General features: G+C 43.7%; 1 protein-coding gene across 5 annotated transcripts in view; it reads left to right on the plus strand.

Annotated features, from left to right (window-relative positions):
• Positions 1-21,735, plus strand: part of PDE7B (phosphodiesterase 7B) — a 465,941-nt gene that overhangs the window by 430,079 nt on the left and 14,127 nt on the right. For all 5 annotated transcript variants that reach the window (XM_056566606.1, XM_056566607.1, XM_056566608.1 and 2 more), the window contains 5 exons: positions 2,671-2,822; positions 13,019-13,082; positions 16,419-16,514; positions 17,065-17,165; positions 18,850-18,981. In XM_056566606.1, coding sequence (XP_056422581.1) covers positions 2,671-2,822; positions 13,019-13,082; positions 16,419-16,514; positions 17,065-17,165; positions 18,850-18,981 — 545 coding nt within the window. The remainder of the gene's footprint in view (positions 1-2,670; positions 2,823-13,018; positions 13,083-16,418; positions 16,515-17,064; positions 17,166-18,849; positions 18,982-21,735) is intronic.

Below are 21,735 nucleotides of genomic sequence, written 5' to 3' on the forward strand. Positions count from 1 at the left end.
GCAGGAACACCATTCCCATTAGCAGGAGTTCAGCAGGACCAGCCCTTGAGTGGAAATCTTGAGTTCCAGCACTTTTTTTTTTCCAAGACTTGATCCCTGGGGAGTAGAAAGCGTTTCACAAAAAAATAAAAAATAAAAATAAAAAAAAAAGCAGGCCACATCTATTACACAGAAATTACCATATTAGCAACACGATAAATATCTCCTGAAAGGTTGCACCAATTTTCAAGTCACCCACACTATCTACTCGTATATTGAGGTCAAGTTACATGCATACATTTGTGTATCTGACTGTTTCTTTCTCCAGAAAATACCTTATATTTCATGATAGATTGTACTTACTCCAGCGATTAGAACAAACTTCCTAAATTGGAAGAGTGGTTTGATGTAAACTGCGTTGGTATCACCGGTGGTAGATTAATGTGCGGTTCTTAGCTTTCCCATTGTACGATTGTGTAGAACCAGAAAGAGATCTTCACTGAAAGGCTTGTTGTGGAGCTGCTTTTATGTTGTGCCAGTCAGTGAAGCTATGTCTGAAAGCCTAATTGAATCTGAGCATGGGCTCCAACATTTTAGTTGCACTATAATCTGCAGTTATGTAATGGTGATGTGCTCTGGCCCCTCATAAATGAAAGTGATGTTTTTATAATCTGCTTTTATGCTTAAAATACCATACCAAATGATGCAAATGAAAAGCTGTATCGTGTTGCCATTGTACAAAGTATTAGTCAGATCCCATGTACGATAAAGGTTAGAGTTCTGGGAATAAGCAAAAGCTATAATATGGCATGTAGAAGAGAAGATTATATATACTTCTGATTCTTGGCCATCTATACAAGAAGGTGTCATGGATTGTCATTTGAAGAAGACCTGCCATTAAAGCAGATTTCCATCTAAAATACATATATATCAACTAAAATTTCAAGTATGAAGTTAGTCTGAAAAGTAATTATATTTTTCAGACTTTATTTTTTTTTCAGTGCCTTTATAATATACAGACCCAAAAATGCCTTAAGAAACTACTATACCAAAAAAAACTTTAACTACCTTTAACTAAATATAGAAGCTAGAAAAAAACATATGTCTTGAAAATAGGAAGAAAGGTAAAAAAAAATATGCAGTAACACGGTAACAGCAAGTAGAAATAGCGTTTAAATGATAATCACCTAGTTATGGCAAATCCCTAATCTTTTATTGGAGTGTTCCTCTAAGGTCTATGGGCTAGAGCCTAAAAAGTGCTTAACAGTTTCGGTTAAATGTGAAATGTCAAATGCTTTTGATTCCAATGTTGGGGATACAGAATAAACAAAAACAGATTTTCATTTTTTTTTCTTTCAATTCGACCATCCAGTTGCACGATGGCTCATATAATTCAAAGGAATCTATCTGTATTGCATTGTATTATGTCTGTAGGCTCTTCCTCTGCCTGCTTCATTAGGACTTGACTGCAATTAAACCTATGGGCACCCCACAATCATTAGTTTTCCCTCTGTCAAACCACTGAAATACAGTAGTTACTATTGACCTCAGTATCTAAGGGGTTAAACACCCAGATTTTGAATTATCTCCAATCTCAGCCATTATAGCTGGATGTTAGCTGTTAGTTACCTGGTGCCTGCACAAACATCAAGTTTCATTAGTTCATAGGAGCAAACCTCTTACGAGGATGTACCATTATGCCATAGTAATAAGGTATGGGACTTCTTACTCTTGGTAGCTCCCAAGTTACCACAGCTCAGCTCCTCTGTCTCCATCCACTAACCTGCATAGAAAGAAATTCCCCACACACAGCTCCTGAAATCTCACTAATAAATTGTGTTATTGGATCTAATCTCTCTTAATTTTATTCTCCATTGTCCCCACCATTGTATTCTTCTTATACATTATTTGTACTTAATATACGTGCATATGTAAATAGAATACATAGATCCATATTCTTTCTCCCTCTCTCTAAGGGTCCATTAACACCACCATTGTTCAATATGGAGACCGGTCCGGTTGGGAGATGTGAAAACCGGGTGCTACTGTATCCCAGCCAGACTCGGCCCGCACCTCATTTATTTGAATGAGCTGACCGGAATCAGATAGTGACTCCTGTTGCCTCATTTTTTACCTATAGTATACCACGGTTTTCAGTCCAGTCACAAAACCGGATAGGGGGCAAAAATGAGCCGGTCTGCTCATTCAAATAAATGAGATGCGGGCCGGGTCCGGTTGGGATACGGGAGCGCCCGGTTTTCCCATCTCCCAGCTAGATCCGGTCCCCATATTGAACAATCATGGTGTGAATGCACCCGTACAAAAAGATATATTTCTAAGAATTTCTGGGTAATACTAGTTCCCTCTCTCTTCACATATACAGGCTTATGGAAGTGCATAAAGAAACTATATGAGGAGGGGGGGGGGGGGGTGTAATACATTTTCCACTGGCTATAGTTTTAGCAGATTTATTAAAAAGCACCAATCGTGAATCTCTGAAACCCCTATAGCCCTGAAGCTATTTTATATTAAATAAAAATCTAAAATATTGTTTTTCACAATTGTCTTGAAAGTATCCTGCAACAGGACTGTCAATAGAGGCGATAACGTGTGAGGTAAAACCATATCAGGGATGAGGTCATTTGTGTTTTACTGGTTTTGTTTATTATAATGGGTTTTGTGTTGTTACAGATACAGCACACTCAGAAGAAATTGGCACAAAGAAAAAAGTAAAGAGACTCTTGAGCTTTCAGAGATATTTTCATGCATCAAGGCTTCTGCGTGGAATTGTGCCACAAGCTTCACTGCACTTACTGGATGAAGACTATCTTGGCCAGGCACGGGTAAGCATAAACACACAGGTCTGCTAACAATCATATCCCTGGAAACATGGAGGATGCACATAAAACTCCCCTGCTTACAACATCAGAAATGGTCACATTTTCTTGCAAAAAAACTTTGCATCCACCACCATTTTAAATTTATTTTTTTATTTTTTTGCCATGTTAGACAAATTCTAATGTTACCAGAGAGCAGTGCATTCTGGGAACTCAAATTACAGTTGTACAGTTAGAACCTAGTCACATGACAGGAGCTGTTGACTAGCCTTTATAAAACAAACAGAACAGTGTGTACGTACCAGTGTGTAAACGGACTAGATAAAAACTAGTGCAGGCAGCACTGGTAAAAGTTTAATAGTAAAATTGCTCCAGCAAGGCATCAGGACATGGGGAGATGTATCAAAACCTTCTTTTATTTTGCAGAGGCCTTGTTAAAAATGAAAGACACAATCTGATTGGTTGCTATCGGCAACTCAGCAACTTTTTCTCTGGACAGGTTTTGATAAATCTCCCCCCATGGTGCCTCACTTTACAGGGGTTTTACTGTTTATTGGTATAGATTCAGGCCCTGTATGAGGTAGAACACAGTGGGGAAAATTTGTACTTGTTGTCCATAGCAGCCAATCACAGTGTATCAGTATGAAAATAAGGGTTACCTGTTTTTTGGATTTTCTTCTCATTTATTGTCAATTTTTTAATGATTTTATTTATATTATTTTTAGCTGCCTTAGGGCACTTTTACTTTCAACAATTTAATTATATAGAGAGTATATGAGAGTTTGAATATACTATCATGTGTCTATACTGTCATGTTCTGTCTATGTCTTGTACGTGCACATCGGGTTAAAAAGTTTTCCAGGCACAAAATTTGTTTGTAATATGCCTCCCAGTGCAGTGAAAAAAAAGACTACATACTGAGCTCCCCCAGTCCTATGCTGCTGCTGTTCTACAGTCTTCCGGTCCCTGTTCCTGCTTTATCCCTTAGATAAAGCGGTCAGCAAAACATGTGTCAGATCATGTGGAGTGGTCTATATTGTGTTCACTACATTATCTTGCTGATTGTCTTGTATGCTTCACTTTGGGGGTTTTTATAATTGAGATTTATTTATTTCTCCCTTAACATTTGGAAGTTAAATTGCATATGTATATTCTATAGCAGTGGTTCTTAACCTTGTTGGAGGTACTGAACCCCACCAGTTTCATATGCGCATTCCCCGAACCCCTCTTAATTGGAAAAATTAAATATGATTTTTTCAAATTCAAAACATAGGAGGTATATATTTAAGTATATATTTATACATAGGTGCACAAATTGAACAAAACCATTAAAAACAAAGAACAAAACCATGAAAACCTGATTTTCACACAAAAACATAATGAATATTTACTGCAAATCAGTGTGACTTCTGCTGTTGTCTTTCAGATACCAGTTCAGAAATGCGCGGCTTTACCTTGGCAAGTGCCACTCTCATGTCATTTTCACAACAATGGCAGTGTTCCCCCACATTAGGGAGGCAGTGTTCCCCCACATTTAGGCAAGCAGTGTTCCCCCACATTAGGCAGTCAGTGTTCCCCCACATTAGGCAGACAGAGATCCCCCACATTAGGCAGGCAGTGTTCCCCCACATTAGGCAGGCAGTGTTCCCCCACATTATGTAGGCCAGTGGTCTTCAACCTGTGGACCTCCAGATGTTGCAAAACTACAACTCCCAGCATGCTGGGAGTAATAGTTTTTTTGCAACATCTTGAGGTCCAAAGGTTTAAGACCACTGATGTAGGCAGTGTTCCCCACAGACGTACAGCCTCCAGCCATATATAGTGTATGGCTGGAAGCTGGATGCCTGTGTATTGCCCACTTCATTGCTCCAACCACCGCTCCGGCTATAGCAGTAGCTCTCGGGACTGGTGGTCGGAGCACCGAAGATGACGTGCTGCTGGTCACTTACCAAGCTGGCCAGCGCGCATCTTCCTCCTTCTTTATCCTCCGGTCCTCGGCGCCTTCGTTTCCATGGGCGCACGCACGGGACGTCAGTAACAACCCGGCGTGGGCTATGTCAGGACGTCCCTGCGTTTTTAAACTTAACGCGGGGCCACAGGGAGTGAATAGTGATGGGGGGAATTGCCCTGTCGCTACAGGATGGGCAAACACCGGCTCTGCTCGGGTTTGCCTGCCGTGTTGCGACCTCCCCCGCCGAACCCCCGGGACTGACTCACCGAACCCCTGGGGTTCGATCAAACCCAGGTTAAGAACCACTGTTCTATAGCATGTAAAAAGCCTAATTGGCTGCATTTGTGGGAGTGGCGTGGGGTATATAAACTCCCCTCTCCCTCAGGTAGGGGCGTATGACTCGTGGGCGGTATTTCTCTTGCAGGATACTGTGTTAGGGCGTACGTCTCGGAGGTGTCAGTTGTTTGCAGTGGGTTGCAGTTATTTCGTGTTTCAGGTCGGTAAGTATCACTCCTGCCGCAGGCCCCTGTACCGGTTACCCGCCTGCCACCTGCTCGCTGCCGCTCTGGGGGAGCGCTGCTCCTGCGGGTCGCGCGGCCCGTCCTCTCCTGCCGGCTGTCAGCACTCGCTCGGCTGGCCGGGGGGGGGGGGGGGAACGGGTTGTTGGGCCCTGCACTACGGCGTTCTCCCCGGTGTTGCGCTTCCGGGTGTGGGTGGGGGACCTCCCTGGTTCAGCCGCGCCGCCGCCGCTCGTCGGCCCGGCCGCTCCGTCCGGGCCTGGTGCCCCGCTTCCACGCCATCTCCTGCCTCGTGCGCTGGCTGGGCGGGGCTTCTGGCCCGGGGGGGGGGGGCGGGGTTCTGTGACGGCGTCGTCCGGCACCGCGGCGCTGCCGCTGCTCAGCCGTAGGACGCTGCCGCTGACGGCCTCCACACAAACGGCCCCGGCCATAGGGGAGGGGTTTCCCAGGACCCGCAATACAGTCCCGCTCCCCTTCGCCGCTCGGCTGGGGGGGGGGGGGTCGATTCGGTTTCAGTTAGAGCCACGCACGGAGGCCACAGCTTCCCTCCAGTGGCACGTAGGCCCTACTAATCACGCCGGATTTCTCCAGGGAGCAGCGACTCTTTCCCACCACTGCTCCAGCACCCCCCCCTCCCCCCCCCCCCCCCCGTTTTCACATACAAGGTGGGCACATGGCAGGAGTCGCCAGGCCCAGCAGGTCCTGGGTGCCAGGGGGAGGGGGCGTCAAGGGAGCGGGGTTGGGAGCTGCTTGTCACCACTACGGCACGGAACTTGTTTGTTGATGTCACTGTATACATATATTTAGCTTGACGGCCGGTGGCTCGTCAACGTTGGCAGTCACGGTCAGTCAGGGTGCTTCCTGCCTCATCACGTTTTGCTTGCTCCACAGGGTACCAGGTGGTCGGATTGTGTCCGTATTCCCGTATACATCTCATATAGCTTTCAGTTGAGGTACTTACAGAATCAATATTAGAGAGGGGAACCGTATGTTCTCCCCTCGTCTATCACTCCATACTCATCCCGTACATTTACGCAGTCACGAGCACTCCCGCCACCGGTTAGGACGCTGCTACTGACACGTCTTCAGAGCCACGTGCGTCACCACACTCACGTCAATCGGCCCCAGCCTGACTCAATTTCAGTTGGGGCTTGACGACATGGTTATTTCTGACTCTTCTTCAGAACGACTCGACATCACTCATAGGCAGAGGATCACCTGCGGCTGACTCATCTTCAGTGGGGTCCTCTGCGTATGCTGTTCTGACTCTTCTTCAGCGCAACAGCATACATTTAGCCTCAGTTTCAGTATCACACTTTCCTCCATCACGCCTTTTCGGTCGGTCACATTCATGTGTAATTAATCTTTTCCTTTAAAATATCCACAGCCGGAAGCCATTACCGTGCGGTCAGTACTCCCGGTGTTGGAAGCTTTTCAGGAAATTCAGCAGGTCAGTTCCCTCCTGTAGCCAGGAGAACGAAAACAAAAACAAAAAAAAAAAAAAAACCTGTGTACAGAGAGTATATATACATATATAGGGAGGGTATATATATATATATTTTCTTTTTTCACTAGTCATTTTTTATTGTTCTCTTTTCCTCTTATTCTTGCCGGCACCCTTCTATGGCCAGGACAGGTTGCCAGCAGCATGTCTCAGCCAGCGGATATCGAGGAGGCACTCTCGGTTCCTGAGACTCCTGCCAGGGCCTCGGACCGAGGCAGCTTGCCCTCGTACAGGTCCTGGACCATCCCCAGGCTAATGGAAGAGTTGAGAAGGAGGGGTGTCCCCTTTCCGGCCTCAGCTAGGAAGGGCGAGTTATTCAACTTGCTGAATGCTGACCAAGCCCCCCGGGGTAGCCAGGCTGCGGCCCAGGATCAAGTTTCAAGCGCCTCCTTGTCTCAGCTTCACACGATGATGACTGAGGTGCTTACGACGGTGTCAGGTTTCAAGGCTAGGCTAGACCTAATGGAACTCTCCAGGAGTGACGTAGCAGTCCCGACCGCAGCGTCGCCCACGGCTTCTACCTCTCAGGCCACGCCTTCAGGTATGCCACATCCTCCACCGATCATCACGCCCGCACATTTCATCCCGGCAGCCATAAAAAAGGACATCCTTGAGGGAAAAGAGGTCAACCTCGCCTCTCTGCTAATTGCCACCACGGACGTACATGATACCAAAACCGTTGCCTGCGGGGAGCTGGCGGTCACGTTCAAAAGCAAGGACGCTAGGCTCAGCAGGAAGTTGAGTGTCACTGAGTTTGTGCTGGCATTTGGACTATTCAGGGACGTACTCTGTTCAGTCAGCCCTGGCCGCAGGGAGGAGTTGGACCTGTACTTACACAGGGTTGTGCAGATGGCGTACAAGTACGGGGGTACCACGTTTTACGAGTACCACAAGTCTTTTTCAGCAAAAGCAGCAGCCGCATACGCGCAGTTTGGCTACGTCACCAACTGGGGGTCCATAGACACGGAGCTATACTGCGAACATTTCGCGGGTCTGAAAGCCCCCTCCTGCACCGCATGCGGGGTGACCACGCATTCCTCCAGCTGGTGCCCGCAGGTCAGCAACCCAGGGGAACCCAGCACCAGTAGGAGCCTGAACGCCTTCACCCCTCCAGCTCCAAGGAACGTGGCCGCCCTAGATAGGCTCGGTAGACCAGTGAGGTACCTGGGCAAGACCCAGATCTGCAATAACTTCAATCTTTCCTCCTGCGTGTACAGCAATTGCAGACTACTACATGTGTGTTTCATTTGTTTCAGGGCTCACCCCAGCTCTATCTGCTCCCAGAAGGGCCCTCAGGCATGACTAGGCGTGGTACAGGTCCAGGTCCTCGCCCAGGTCCTAGCTGGTCATCCTGAGCCCGACTGGGTGAGATGGCTGGTGGCGGGTTTCTGCGATGGGTTCCACACAGGTTTGGTCACTTTGCCGCAAAGCACGCATGAATGTGGTAACCTGTCGTCAGCCCTTTCTGAGCCAGAGATCGTGTCCGGGCTAATCCAGCAGGAACTGGCAAAAGGTTTCATGATAGGTCCCTTTGATGTGCCCCCTTTTCCATGTTGGAGAGTCAGCCCTCTGGGGCTTGCCACAGGCAAATTTTCCAATAAAAGAAGATTAATCTATGACCTCTCAGCGCCTTATTTCTCCATCATTCCCAGCATCAATGCTTTAATCCCCTCCGACGAGTTCTCCATGAAATATGCTACTATTGACCGAGCCATACAGATCATCCTACAGTCAGGGAGAAACACTTGGTTGTCCAAAGCGGACATAACGGACGCTTTCAAACTACTCCTGATCAGACAAGACCTCTGGCAATGGCACGGTGTCAGGTGGCTGGACAAGTATTATTTCGCAGTTAAGCTCACATTCGGGGCAAAGAGCAGCCCCTGGCTCTTTGACCAACTAGCCACAGCACTGCATTGGGCACTCCAGAACGTGGCTGACTGCCAGCACGTCATACATTACCTGGATGACTTCTTACTACTCGAAAATCCTAGTCTCGCTCCTCGCAACCTCACTTCACTACTGTCTCTGTTCAAGGAAATCGGGGTCCCAGTGGCACCTCACAAGACGGAGGGCCCCGTCAGGCAACTGGTGTTCTTGGGCGTCATCCTAGACACTGTAAACTTGCAGGCTAGGCTTCCCCAGGAGAAACTAGTCAGAACCCGGGAGATGATACACAACCTATCCAGGAGTCGCACAGTAACCAGGGTCGAACTCCAGAGCCTCCTGGGCATGATGGCTTTCGCTATGAGGATCATCCCACAGGGGAGAGCCTTCATATCCAGACTTTTGGACCTTCTCCCTTCAGTATCGGGTCAGAGGCAGGTCATCCACATCAACAATGAGGCGATGGCTGACCTACTCATGTGGGATCACTTCTTGGAGAGCTGGAACGGCGTCTCCTTCTTCGTTCCCCCTTTATCAGACGGGTCCCCGACTATAGTGTCCGATGCCTCATCGGTTGGCTTCGCAGCCATTTTCGGGAACTAATGGTTAGCCGGCCCCTGGCCAGCTGAGATCCGCAACATTCCTGACTTCACAGTCACGTCAGCCCTGTTTGAAACATTTCCCATCGTAGCCGCCGCTGCTATCTGGGGAAACTCCTGGGCTAACTCCACAGTTCGATTTCTGTGCGATAATTCCGCTACGGTCGACATTCTCAACAGAGGACGCTCTAGGTCCCCCCACATAATGCGCTTTGTCAGGAGGTTCATTCTGTTGTCTCTCCAGCACAATTTCCATTTTTTGATCGAGCACATAGAAGGTAGGAAGAACTTGGCGGCTGATGCACTCTCTCGGGCTAAATTCGGTGTGTTTTTTCAGGTACAACCAGACGCAGACCGGGTCGGAGTCCCGGTGCCTCCGTTCCAACAACTGCTAACGGACTAGCCAGATACGTCTCCATTGCCAACACTCTAATCAAGAAGTCTTTAGCTCCCAGCACGATCCGGGCTTATGATACCGCTTTGGCGGTTTTCTCCTCCTTCATGCAGGGCTTAGGGCTTTCCCCCACAATCACTTTACACTCTGCCCTAGCTTTTGTTGGTTTTTGCCATTCTTCTGTACACTTATCCCAGAACACCATCAAACTTCACTTAACAGGTCTTCAACACCACAGGTCACTCTCGCACCCTCACGCCTCTTCTCTACTCTCTGCTCATCCGATCAAAGCAGCACTCAAGGGCATTTCAGTCTTGTCACACCCCAAATCTCTTTCTCGCGCTCCGGTCACGGGGGATCTTTTCCGGGCTATGTCTTCCTTACTGGACACGCACCCTTTTGGCTTTCACCTCAGCACGGTCATCAAAGCTGCCATACACCTTGCTTTTTACGGCTTCCTTAGACCGGGGGAGTTCACGCGCACTGGCTGCCGAGCACCCGGGCCGACCCTGAGCCAGCTATCATCCAACAGGCTAGGTTTCATTTTCACCCTTCCGTCCACCAAAACCTGCAGATGGGGAGCATCCATCAGATATTTCCCCACCTCAAATCAGTGGTGCCCAGTCTCGTCTCTCACCGACCTCCTCTCAATGCTGTCCGGGCAAGCAGCGGACAGTCCGCTCCTCCCGGTGGCTGGGCATGCTCTGTCTTCCTCCCAGTTTACCAGATACGTCCGCTCCCTAGTCACCATGCTAGGTCATGATCCCGCTGTCATCTCAGGACACTCATTCAGGATCGGAGCGGCCTCCGCAGCCTCCAAACATGATGTCCCAGCTCACATCATTAAGAAGCTAGGCCGCTGGAACTCCAGCTGTTTTGACCGGTACATTCCGGATCCCTCTACCGAAATGGCTAATGTGTTTAAAGTGTTGGCGTTGTGATACAAATAAAATAGTTACACCCTACTCTTGACTCTTTGCCCTCTATAGGCGTGCCCTCGGTCGCGGTTATTGGGCACACCTCATCCGCTGTTTGTATTTCTTAATTCTGTACTAGGTCTACCGGGGTTCCAAGGCTCAGGACGGTAAGTACTCTTGTTCTCCTTTTTCGTATACTTGCTCGTTCGGCCTTTCGAGCCATGACCACAAGTAAAAAGCCTAATTGGCTGCATTTGTGGGAGTGGCGTGGGGTATATAAACTCCCCTCTCCCTCAGGTAGGGGCGTATGACTCGTGGGCGTCACCCACCCAACCCTCCCTTTTTTCTATCACAATCCATACATAGGGCATGCCCTCTATAGGCGTGCCCTCGGTCGCGGTTATTGGGCACACCTCATCCGCTGTTTGTATTTCTTAATTCTGTACTAGGTCTACCGGGGTTCCAAGGCTCAGGACGGTAAGTACTCTTGTTCTCCTTTTTCGTATACTTGCTCGTTCGGCCTTTCGAGCCATGACCACAAGTATACTTTAAAGACCATTCCACATTCATTTCTGTTATATACCTGCTACTACCCTCATTATTTGTCATTTTTATGTATTTTTTTAAATCTTTGCTTAAACTAATAAAATCACGTATTTATAAGGTTTTTAGATATGTGATAAAAAAAAATGTGGTATTGTTCCCTTAAAGGGGTAATCTGGTGTAATTTTTTTTTTTCATATCAACTGGTTTCAGAAAGTTAAACAGATTTGCAAATTACTTATATTTAAAAATCTTAATCCTTTTGCATTTGTGATGTAACTACAGGTTGATCTTCTGCTCTTAAACTGTATATTTGCTACTTGTCATTGCCTTTATCTAGACACATGCCCTCTATAACCTGTCCTGTTTATATGTTTTTTCACATAAAATTCAATAAAATAAAAATTATAATAATAATCCTTCCAATAGTTATTAGCTGCTGTATGTTCCAGAGGAAGTTGAGTTCTTCTCAGTCTGACCACAGTGCTCTCTGCTGACACCTCTGTCCATGTCAGGGGCTGTTCGGAGCAGGAGAGGTTTGCTATGGGGATGTGCTCCTACTCTGGACAGTTCCTGACATGGACAGAGGTGTCAGCAGAAAGCACTGTGGTCAGACAGAAAAGAACTACTCAACTTCCTCTGGAGCATACAGCAGCTGATAAGTACTGGAAGGATTACGATTTTTTTAAAAGAAGGAATTTGCAAATCTGTCTAACTTTCTGGAGCCAGTTGATATAAAAAAAAAAAATGTTTTCCACCGGAGTACCCCTTTAAAGATGACAAAGGAGATTCTCCTTCAGAAAGAGCATCATTTGGCATGTTGAGAAAAAAAAAAGAAATTTTGAATTAAAATTTTATGTAGAAATCATTCAAAATGTATTACTCCACAGTATTCAAAGACTGTAAACTCAAGTCCCAGTTTTGAAGAACCCAGTCCAACAACTAAATGACATTTTTGCAGACATCCTCTCTTTTGGCATATTGAGTAATCTCTGTGTGTTAAACCACCTTTTTACCCCATAAATATGTTTTTTTTATACACATGCCTAGCAGGCAAAATCTAGACCTTCTGACTGCTATAAGAACTGAATTTGTGATTGTATAATATGATAACTGGCAGGTATTAATTATGTAAACAGATACAAAGACACAAAGATTGTGAATTTTTATATGGGGAGATTTCTAACTTTTTTCTAAGTTCTAAGCATCTAAAATGGCATGCATAGTTGAAAAGGTTTTTCTGCATAATCGGATATTCTAAAACTGTTGGTCTCTTAAAGAAGAACTCCAGAGAATTTTTTTTTATCCCAAATGCACAGGCTGCCGGAATAAAAATAATAAACCCTAATTTACCTTTCACTGCTCCCCCGATTCGCCAATGTCATCGTCCTCCAGCCTGGATTCTCTTTCAGCTTTTGGTGCCCGAGACATCACACTGCGTCTCAACTAATCACAGCAATGTCCTGCCTCGGCCGGAGATACACTGAGCGACAGTGTCATGTATTGGGCCCAGGCTCGAGCCCTGTTTCCTTCCTGATGCCTGGGCCTGTTACATGACACTACAGCTCAGCCTATCACTGGCCATAGAAGAACATTGCTATGGCCGGCGATAAACTGAGCCGCAGTGATACCTGTAGGGCATCAAAAGCTGGAAGAGGGCAGGGGCCAAAAGACCGGACCGCAATATCGGCACACCAGGGAAGCAATTTCCACTTGCATTTCTAGTATGTGTTTATGCAGTGAATTGTTATGTAATGACATCAGGACTTCGCAGCATTACATCTTACTATTTACTTACTGTGTAGACTTCATTTACAGGAGTGTATACATTCTGACATGTTCCGCACACTACTTAAACAATCTAACAAGATGTTCTGTTTTATTAACAGCATATGTTATCTAAAGTGGGGATGTGGAATTTTGACATTTTCCTCTTTGACCGTCTGACAAATGGTAAGCAGAATTTGTGACACATAGCTATAAGCACATGCTTTAACCTTCTTTGATTTGACATCTACAGAAATCTGGGCTGCTGAAGTGGACGTGTGCTATGTATACATCATTGGTCCCTGTAGTCATGAAACAATCATGACTAGAACATTGGCACCAGATTGGTTTCCATTGTTTATAGCTCCAGTATGAATGATCTCAGGTCAAGTTTCTCATCTCAATCCCAGCTTTGCACATATTTAACACCATGATGTAGAAATCGTGTTAAGATCTTTCCCAGCCAGTTGGTCATCGAGAGATTAGGCCTGCCCTCCGCATTAACTATGACGATTACAATCCTGGCTTAATAACATAAGACATTATATAACTAAATTATAATCAGCTCGGTATTCTGAACAGATGGTGATCATTCAGAACAGATACTTATGTTGAATTGTTGACCATGTGCTTCTCATGAACCTCCATCTTTTACAGGGCACTTATTTACTTAAACTATAACTAGAGTATTAAAATTGCATCACTGACAAATATATGTAACAGAAGAGAACTGACCTTGAGGAATGGACAGAAGACCCAATGTGTATTTAGCAGCATGGGATAACTTGGACAATTTTCACAAAAATGATTCACTAATTACAGATATAAACACTTTCATATCCTATAGTGCCCCGGATGCAACTGTGCAAGGGCATGCCATATGGGGTGTCTTTTTTATATTGGCTCTGAAATTGGAGAAGTAAATTTTATGCTTTTGAGTAGAAGTATGGTTAATTTTAATAAGATGAAACTTGGGTCCTAATAACATTTTTGTGGTACCTTGTCAGTAGATAAAAGGTATACCGATTGTAGCTATGTTTCTTTGTATAATCTACTGTACATTTTTGAATCCGATAAATCTGGGCCATACTGTTTTTTTCTGCCAAACTGTGTGAGAGACAAAATGTTTTCTCTCCCACAGTTTGATAAATCTGGGCCCATATGTTTAAGAAATGGACTGAACATAGTTACTATTAGACTATTTTGTATAGTTTATGGGGTTGCAAAAAGACCATCAAGTTCAAAAGACCATCCCTTAAATCTAGTATCAGTCTATTGAAGTTATTGGGCTATGGGACCTTAAATCTGTAAATCTAGTTTCGGTCTATTAAAGTTATGCTGTGAACGGGACTTTAAAATATATCGGTCATCTGTCATATCACAGAAAATAATAATTTTTATATCTGTTACTCGGTCATGCAGACTCTTTACATGTCTTTTTTATGTCACTAGCTTCTGTATTTGGCTCACAAATCCCACAGATTCTGCTGCTTACTCTTTCTGGCATCTACTGGTTAGAAAGGGGTGTTTCCAAGACAAGCACTGAGCTTTCCCTCACTTACTCAACATTCATTCACTTCTGCCCTGAGTCTGCTGTGCTGGGTCTCTTCATCCAACCACTGCAGGCTGCCCTGTAACCCATTCTCTCTGTTTTCATGCTGCAGTCAGATAGACAGGAGAGAGCACAGAAGAGTGCTAGTCCTCACTTACTGGACATTGTCCCAGCCTGTGCTTAAGCTGGGACAATAAATGATGATGCTGCAACAGTTATAGCTGGATGAAGTGCGCAGCAGCACTCACCTCACTTCCCAGCTGTCACTCAAACAAACTGTTTCATTTCAAAAACCTACGAATTGAAAAAATTTAATGGAGTGGGCGAAGAGGGAATGAAGAGCGCTGCCACACACTTCCCAGGGTTATAACTTGTGATCACAGGAGTAAACCTGGTGCAATTTAAACACTTGCCATATCTTGACATGACTAGTTTATTCAAATGACCTTAAAGGAGTAGTCCAGTGGTGACTCAGTGGTTAACAACTTATCCCCTATCTTAAGGATAGGGGATAAGTTGCAGATCGCAGGGGGTCCGACCGCTGGGGCCCCCTGCGATCTCCTGTACGGAGCCCCGAGAGCCCGCGGGAAGGGGGCGTGTCGACCTCCGCACGAAGCGGCGGCCGACACGCCCCCCTCAATACAACTCTATGGCAGAGCCGAAGCGCTGCCTTCGGCAATCTCCGGCTCTGCCATTGAGATGTATTGAGGGGGCGTGTCGGCCGCCGCTTCTTGCGGGGTTCGACACCCGCTATCTGGCCGATGAGCCGGGGCCCTGTACAGAGAGATCACAGGGGGCCCCAGCGGTCGGACCCCCCGCGATCTCAAACTTATCCCCTATCCTTAGGATAGGGGATAAGTTTTTCACCACTGGACTACCCCTTTAAGGCTCTGCACCATCTTTCCTGGCAGTAGATCTATTTCTTCTGCAAGTAACTACAGTAACAGAGATGGCATCATAAGGTTTAAAGGGGTAGTCCAGTGGTGAAAAACTTATCCCCTATCCTAAGGATAGGGGATAAGTTTGAGATCGCGGGGGGTCCGACCGCTGGGGCCCCCTGCGATCTCTCTGTATAGGGCCCCGGCTCTCCGGCCAGATAGCGGGTGTCGACTGGCCCCCTCAATACATCTCAATGGCAGAGCCTGAGATTGCCGAAGGCAGCGCTTCGGCTCTGCCATAGAGTTGTATTGAGGGGGTGTGTCGGCCGCCGCTTCGTGCGGAGGTCGACACACCCCCTTCCCGCGGGCTCTCGGGGCTCCGTACAGGAGATCGCAGGGGGCCCCAGCGGTCGGACCCCCCGCGATCTGCAACTTATCCCCTATCCTTAAGATAGGGGATAAGTTGTTCACCACTAGTCACCACTGGACTACTCCTTTAAACCTGATCTAGTCCAGACATTCAATAAACACAGTGGTCATATTCTATTTAATAGCATTTTAGCAGAAAGCTATGAAAAAATAAGGTACTATATGCTATAATACTATGCCTTAATGTGATCTATACTATTTGAGTGTGGTACAAAACCGGTGAAGTTCACAGAAAGTCAAAGTTTGTTTATGCCAAGGAAACAGTATACATACTTTATTGTTTCCAGATTCTGTACTCAAAAACCTGGAGCGTGAGAGCTATTGATTTTTTTTACTGATCCCTAGCTGTGCAAGAAAGATAAAGGACTGTCAGGAACCTTATTACTTTTCTGCCAATTTAAGAATGAAAAGGCTTTTGTGGTTCACAACATTCCAGTATTTTCTTATTCACTAGCTCACAGTCAGTGATGGAGACAGGAGTTGTGTATTATAGTGAAAATGTCAGCAAGATAAAGGTGAACAATCCTGCACCTCAGGATATCAAAAGAGAAAACTACTACAGTTATAAATATGAATCCCCCTCTTAACCATCCTTATTAAGGACAAGTGAAAAGCCTTATTTTTTATTGCTTAAAACTAACTATAGCATTTCTGCTCCACCAGGTAACAGCCTTGTAACACTATTGTGTCATCTCTTCAACGTCCACGGACTTATCCATCACTTTCAGCTTGACATGGTGAAATTGCATAGGTTTCTAGGTATGTATCCTCAGGCTATATGTAATGTTTATATATAATGTTTGCAAACAATGATCCAAACTGTAAAGAGGATCTAGCATGTTTGTTAGTAAATACTTGTATTCCCCATGAAATAAATTAATTTTAGTAAAATAGTGAATGTGTGTGATCAATGCTTAAATGGGCACTGTCATGAAATCAAAAAATTGATATGTTGTAGTACTTAAGTACTACAACATATCTCTAATATACTTTAATTAAAAAAAGTGATTTTAAAACAGTTTAAAATCACTTTTAAATTCGGCCACTAGGGGTCGCCTAGTTCTTAGGAGAACTAAGGGCGGAAGTTGGCCCCCAGCAGGCATCAGTGACGTGGTGCCTGCTGGGGAAGTCTGCCTGGTATTGAGCACACTACCAGGCAGACTAAATGCCATTTTTAAAATAGTAAAAATAAATAAATAAAGGCAGGGAGGGTGTTAGGTATAGAAGGGCAATAGGCAGGGACAGAAAAAAAAAACATGATGGTGGGAGCTACCCTTTAATACATATATTTATTTGGCAATTGTTTCAGTCATGGTTCAGGAAGACTACCATAGTCAAAACCCATATCACAATGCTGTCCATGCTGCAGATGTCACACAAGCTATGCACTGCTATTTAAAAGAGCCAAAGGTACGTGCACTCTATGCTCATGGTTAAAGGTCACTGCTGTTTATAATGCCTACCCGTCATTTCATTGGTGGTTTATATAGTATGAACAGGTCATCATTTTCTGTAATGACCCTCATTTTTTTTAAAGGGAACCTTTTACTAGTTTTATGTTGTGTAAACTATGGGCAACATTAAACGTTGACAGGGTTGCCTGTTACAACCATAGATGGTTATGATAGGGAAGCCTGTCAGTGTTTAATGCTTCCTGGGGTTCAGGCAGGATGGAACTTGTAACATCTTTCTGGCACTCAATGCACTTAAGAATACATTTAGGTAAATAATCTTTATTATACATCTAGAAACAATCTCTAAAGAAGTTTGTTCATAGTTTAAATGCAGTATGATTTATCACTTACTAATGTACTTTATTTTAAGCTGAGATGCCTCTGCTACCACCTTTGACCATGTCAGGAACTGTCCAGAGCAGGATAGGTTTGCTATGGGGACACAGACAGACATGGCAGCAGAGAGCACTGTAGTCAGACTGGAAATAATCACATAACTTTCTCTGAAGCATACAGCAGCTGATAAGTACTGGAAGGCTTTAGATTTTTACATAGAAGTAATTTACAAATCGGTGTTAAATAGAAGTAAATTACATATTGGTGCAACTTTCTGACACCAGTTAATTTACATTGATGTATCCCTGTAATTTAATAACTATACAATACAATTGTATTAGACTAATGGTAGAATGTTGTAAAACCATTGTGTTATAGATATTATTGATAGAACTCTAGTTTATAAGTTATGAATTCCTAATGTACAGAAGGGGTGAACAATGGGCAAAGATAACTGGGTTTATAGTCTTTGCTATCTTAGGACAATTCCAGGTTTCTCAGTCTACATAGTTAAAGGTGAACTCTGGTGGAGAAAAAAGGTTTTCAAATGAACTGGTGCCATGACTTCTATTTAAAAATCGTAATCCTTCCAGTACTTATCAGCTGCTGTATACTACAGATATACTACAGAGAAATTAGTGAAATTCTTTCCAGTCTGACCACAGCTCTCTCTGCTGGGGGGATTTGCTTCTACTCTGGACAGTTCCTGACACGGACAAAGGGATCAGCAGAGAGAGCTGTTGTCAGAGTGGAAAGAACTTCAAAATTTTCCCTGTAGTATATCTGTAGTATACAGCAGCTGATAAGTACTTGAAGGCTTCAGATTTTTAAATAGAAGTAATTTACAAATCTAAACAAAAAGGACCCATCTGCTCTTGTTCTTTTGCCCCTCACCCCTCCCCCTTTTTTTTATCCATTTTTTTGTCTTGTGTGTGGTATGTATGAGAGTGGTTCTATCTAGACCCATGTTCTTTATGGCTTATATTGTATCATTATTTATGATTCCATGTTCGTGGCACCATGGGTACTGCTTTATCCTCTTGCCTTTGCACGTTACTATTTGCACTTTTCAATATTACTGGTATTGTTTAAAAAATTATTTGAAAATCTAATAGAGTTAAAAAAATAAAAAAAAAATAAAAAAAAAAGGGGTTTTCCACTTGTTTCCACCGGAGTTCCACTTTAATGCATTTGATCTGTTTTAAACAAGGTCTCCATTTGCATATCAGTTGTCTCTTTCAAGGATACTTTATCTAGTTTCTAGTTTTATCTGTAGAAAATAAACATATACTTACTTCATACAGCTTGCAAGCTACCTAACTCCTCTGGATATAATGCTCGGGCTATTGGCAGCAGCTGCACATGATGTGGATCATCCAGGAGTAAACCAACCATTTTTGATAAAAACTAAGCACCATCTTGCCAGCCTGTACCAGGTAAGACTGTAGGCTCAAAGTGAACTTAGTCATACTAAAGTGTAAGAAAAATTTACTGGGAACCATTATTTTGCATAAGTGCCTAGGTAAGGTTGGAAATAAAATATTGGCTGACTAGTTCTCTAACGAGAGCTGTGATGATAATGATATGCCTTATGATGACTATGATATATTCATTGCTTACTGTATAGAGCCTGCATCTGTAAAAATCCTTTGTATACTTATTCTAATGACATGTTATGCACCCAATGTAGAAATATATTAATGGACAGTACAGAGATTATTCTAGTGATCTTTAATACCTGGGCCAGTATCCATGACAAAGGGGGAATCCTTTACATGTAGAGGAACTGAGGTTTTACCATCATCACTGATGGAGATTCGTTACTGTAAGAGCAGTGAGACTATAGAACTCTCTGATAAAGTTGTGATGGTTGATTTATTGACCAAAGTCAAGAGGTGACTGGATGCCTTTCTTGAAAAATATTATAGTACAAGCTATAGCTAGATTTTTGAATGTGGGATGTTGATCTGGGGATGTATTCTGATCACTATATTTGGAGTCAGGAAGAATTTTTTTCCCCTTGTGTGGGGCAACTAGCATTTGCAACACCTAAAAAGTTTTTTTTGTTTTACTCTGGATCAACAAAATTAGGATTATAGGTTGAACTTGGACTTTTTTTCAACTATGTAAGCCATGCACAGTTATAACTAAAAGTTTAGCATTTTTTGCATATACCAGTCAGGCAAGTGGCATCAAACAGCAGTAGACAGTGACACAGTTTAAAGCAGGTCTTCTCCTACCCTTTATTTGCAAAAGACGCAATAAAAAAAAAAAAAAAAAAAAAAACAGGCATAAAATAAATTAACTCTTTTTGTCTGAGCTCTAAAAATAAGTTTGCCCTAAAATTACAGGTGGCTTACTACCAGCCACCCAGCAGAAAATAAAGCAGCACTTGCATTACCTCAGAAAGAATAGCACATATTAGTTTTGCTAAGGATACAGTGGGGATCAAAAGTTTGGGCACCTTAGGTAAAAATTTGTATTAATGTGCATAAAGAAGCCAAGGAAAGATGGAAAAATCTCCAAAAGGCATCAAATAACACATTAGACATTCTTATATGTCAACAAAAGTTAGATTTTATTTCCATCATTTACACTTTCAAAATAACAGAAAACAAAAAAATGGCATCAGCAAAAGTTTGGGCACCCTGCAGAATTTATAGCATGCACTGCCCCCTTTGCAAAGCTGAGACCTGCCAGTGTCATGGATTGTTCTCAATCATCATCTGGGAAGACCAGGTGATGTCAATCAAGGTTTTAAATGCCCAGACTCATCTGACCTTGCTCCAACAATCAGCACCATGGGTTCTTCTAGTTGTCTAGAAATCTGAAACTGAAAATAGTTGACGCTCACAAAGCTGGAGAAGGCTATAAGAAGATAGCAAAACATTTTCAGATGTCAATATCCTCTGTTCGGAATGTAATAAAGAAATGGCAGTCATCAGGAACAGTGGAAGTTAAAGCAAGATCTGGAAGACCAAGAAAAATATCAGACAGAACAGCTCGCAGGATTGTGAGAAAAACAATTCAAAACCCACGTTTGACTGCACAATTCCTCCAGAAAGATCTAGCAGACACTGAAGTTGTGGTACACAATTCCACTCTAAAGAGATACTTGTACAAATATGGTCTTCATGGAAGAGTCATCAGAAGAAAACCTCTTCTACGTCTCCACCACAAAAATCAGCGTTTGAATTTTGCAAATGAACATATAGACAAGCCTAATGCATTTTAGAAACAAGTTCTGTGGACCGATGAGGTTAAAATTTAACTTTTTTGCCGGAATGAGCAAAGGTATGCTTGGAGAAGAAGGGGAACAGAATTTAATGAAAAGAACCTCTGTCCAACTGTTAAGCATGGGGGTGGATCAATCATGCTTTGGGGTTGTATTGCAGCCAGTGGCACAGGGAACATCTCACAAGTAGAAGGAAAAATTGATTCAATAAAATGTTAGCAAATTTTGGATGCTAACTTGATGCCATCTTTGAAAAAGCTGAAGTTAAAGAGAGGATGGCTTCTACAAATGGATAATGATCCTAAACACACCTAGAAATCCACTTGGGAGTACATCAAGAGGCATAAACTGAAGGTTTTGCCATGGTCTTCACAATCTCCTGACCTCAACATAATTGAAATAATTTTAAGGTCTATGGATAGACCTTAAAAGAGCAGTGCGTGACAGACAGCCCAGAAATCTTAAAGAACTGGAAGACTTTTGTAAGGAAGAATGGGCAAAGATACCTCAAACAAGAATTGAAAGACTCTTGGCTGGCTACAAAAAGCGTTTACAAGCTTTGATACTTGCCAAAGGGGGCAGTACAAGATATTAACTCTGCAGGGTGCCCAAACTTTTGCAGATGACATTTTTTTGTTTTCTGTTATTTTGAAAGTGTAAATGATGGAAATAAAATCTAACTTTTGTTGACATATTATAATAATGTCTAATTTGTAATTTGATGCCTTTTGGAGATTTTTCCATCTTTCCTTGGCTTCTTTATGCACATTAATACAAATTTTTACCTGGGGTGCCCAAACTTTTGATCCCCACTGTAGCCAGCTACTCTGGATTTCACACATCTCACCCAGATTTCCTTGGATGAGATATGCACTTCCTAGAGTCTCATAGACATAAATTTTGGGGAAATACTGTAATCCCTGACAACTATTTTTGTCACTATCTCACAATATGT

Source organism: Hyla sarda, chromosome 3 (assembly GCF_029499605.1).
Source record: "Hyla sarda isolate aHylSar1 chromosome 3, aHylSar1.hap1, whole genome shotgun sequence".
NCBI lineage: Eukaryota > Metazoa > Chordata > Amphibia > Anura > Hylidae > Hyla > Hyla sarda.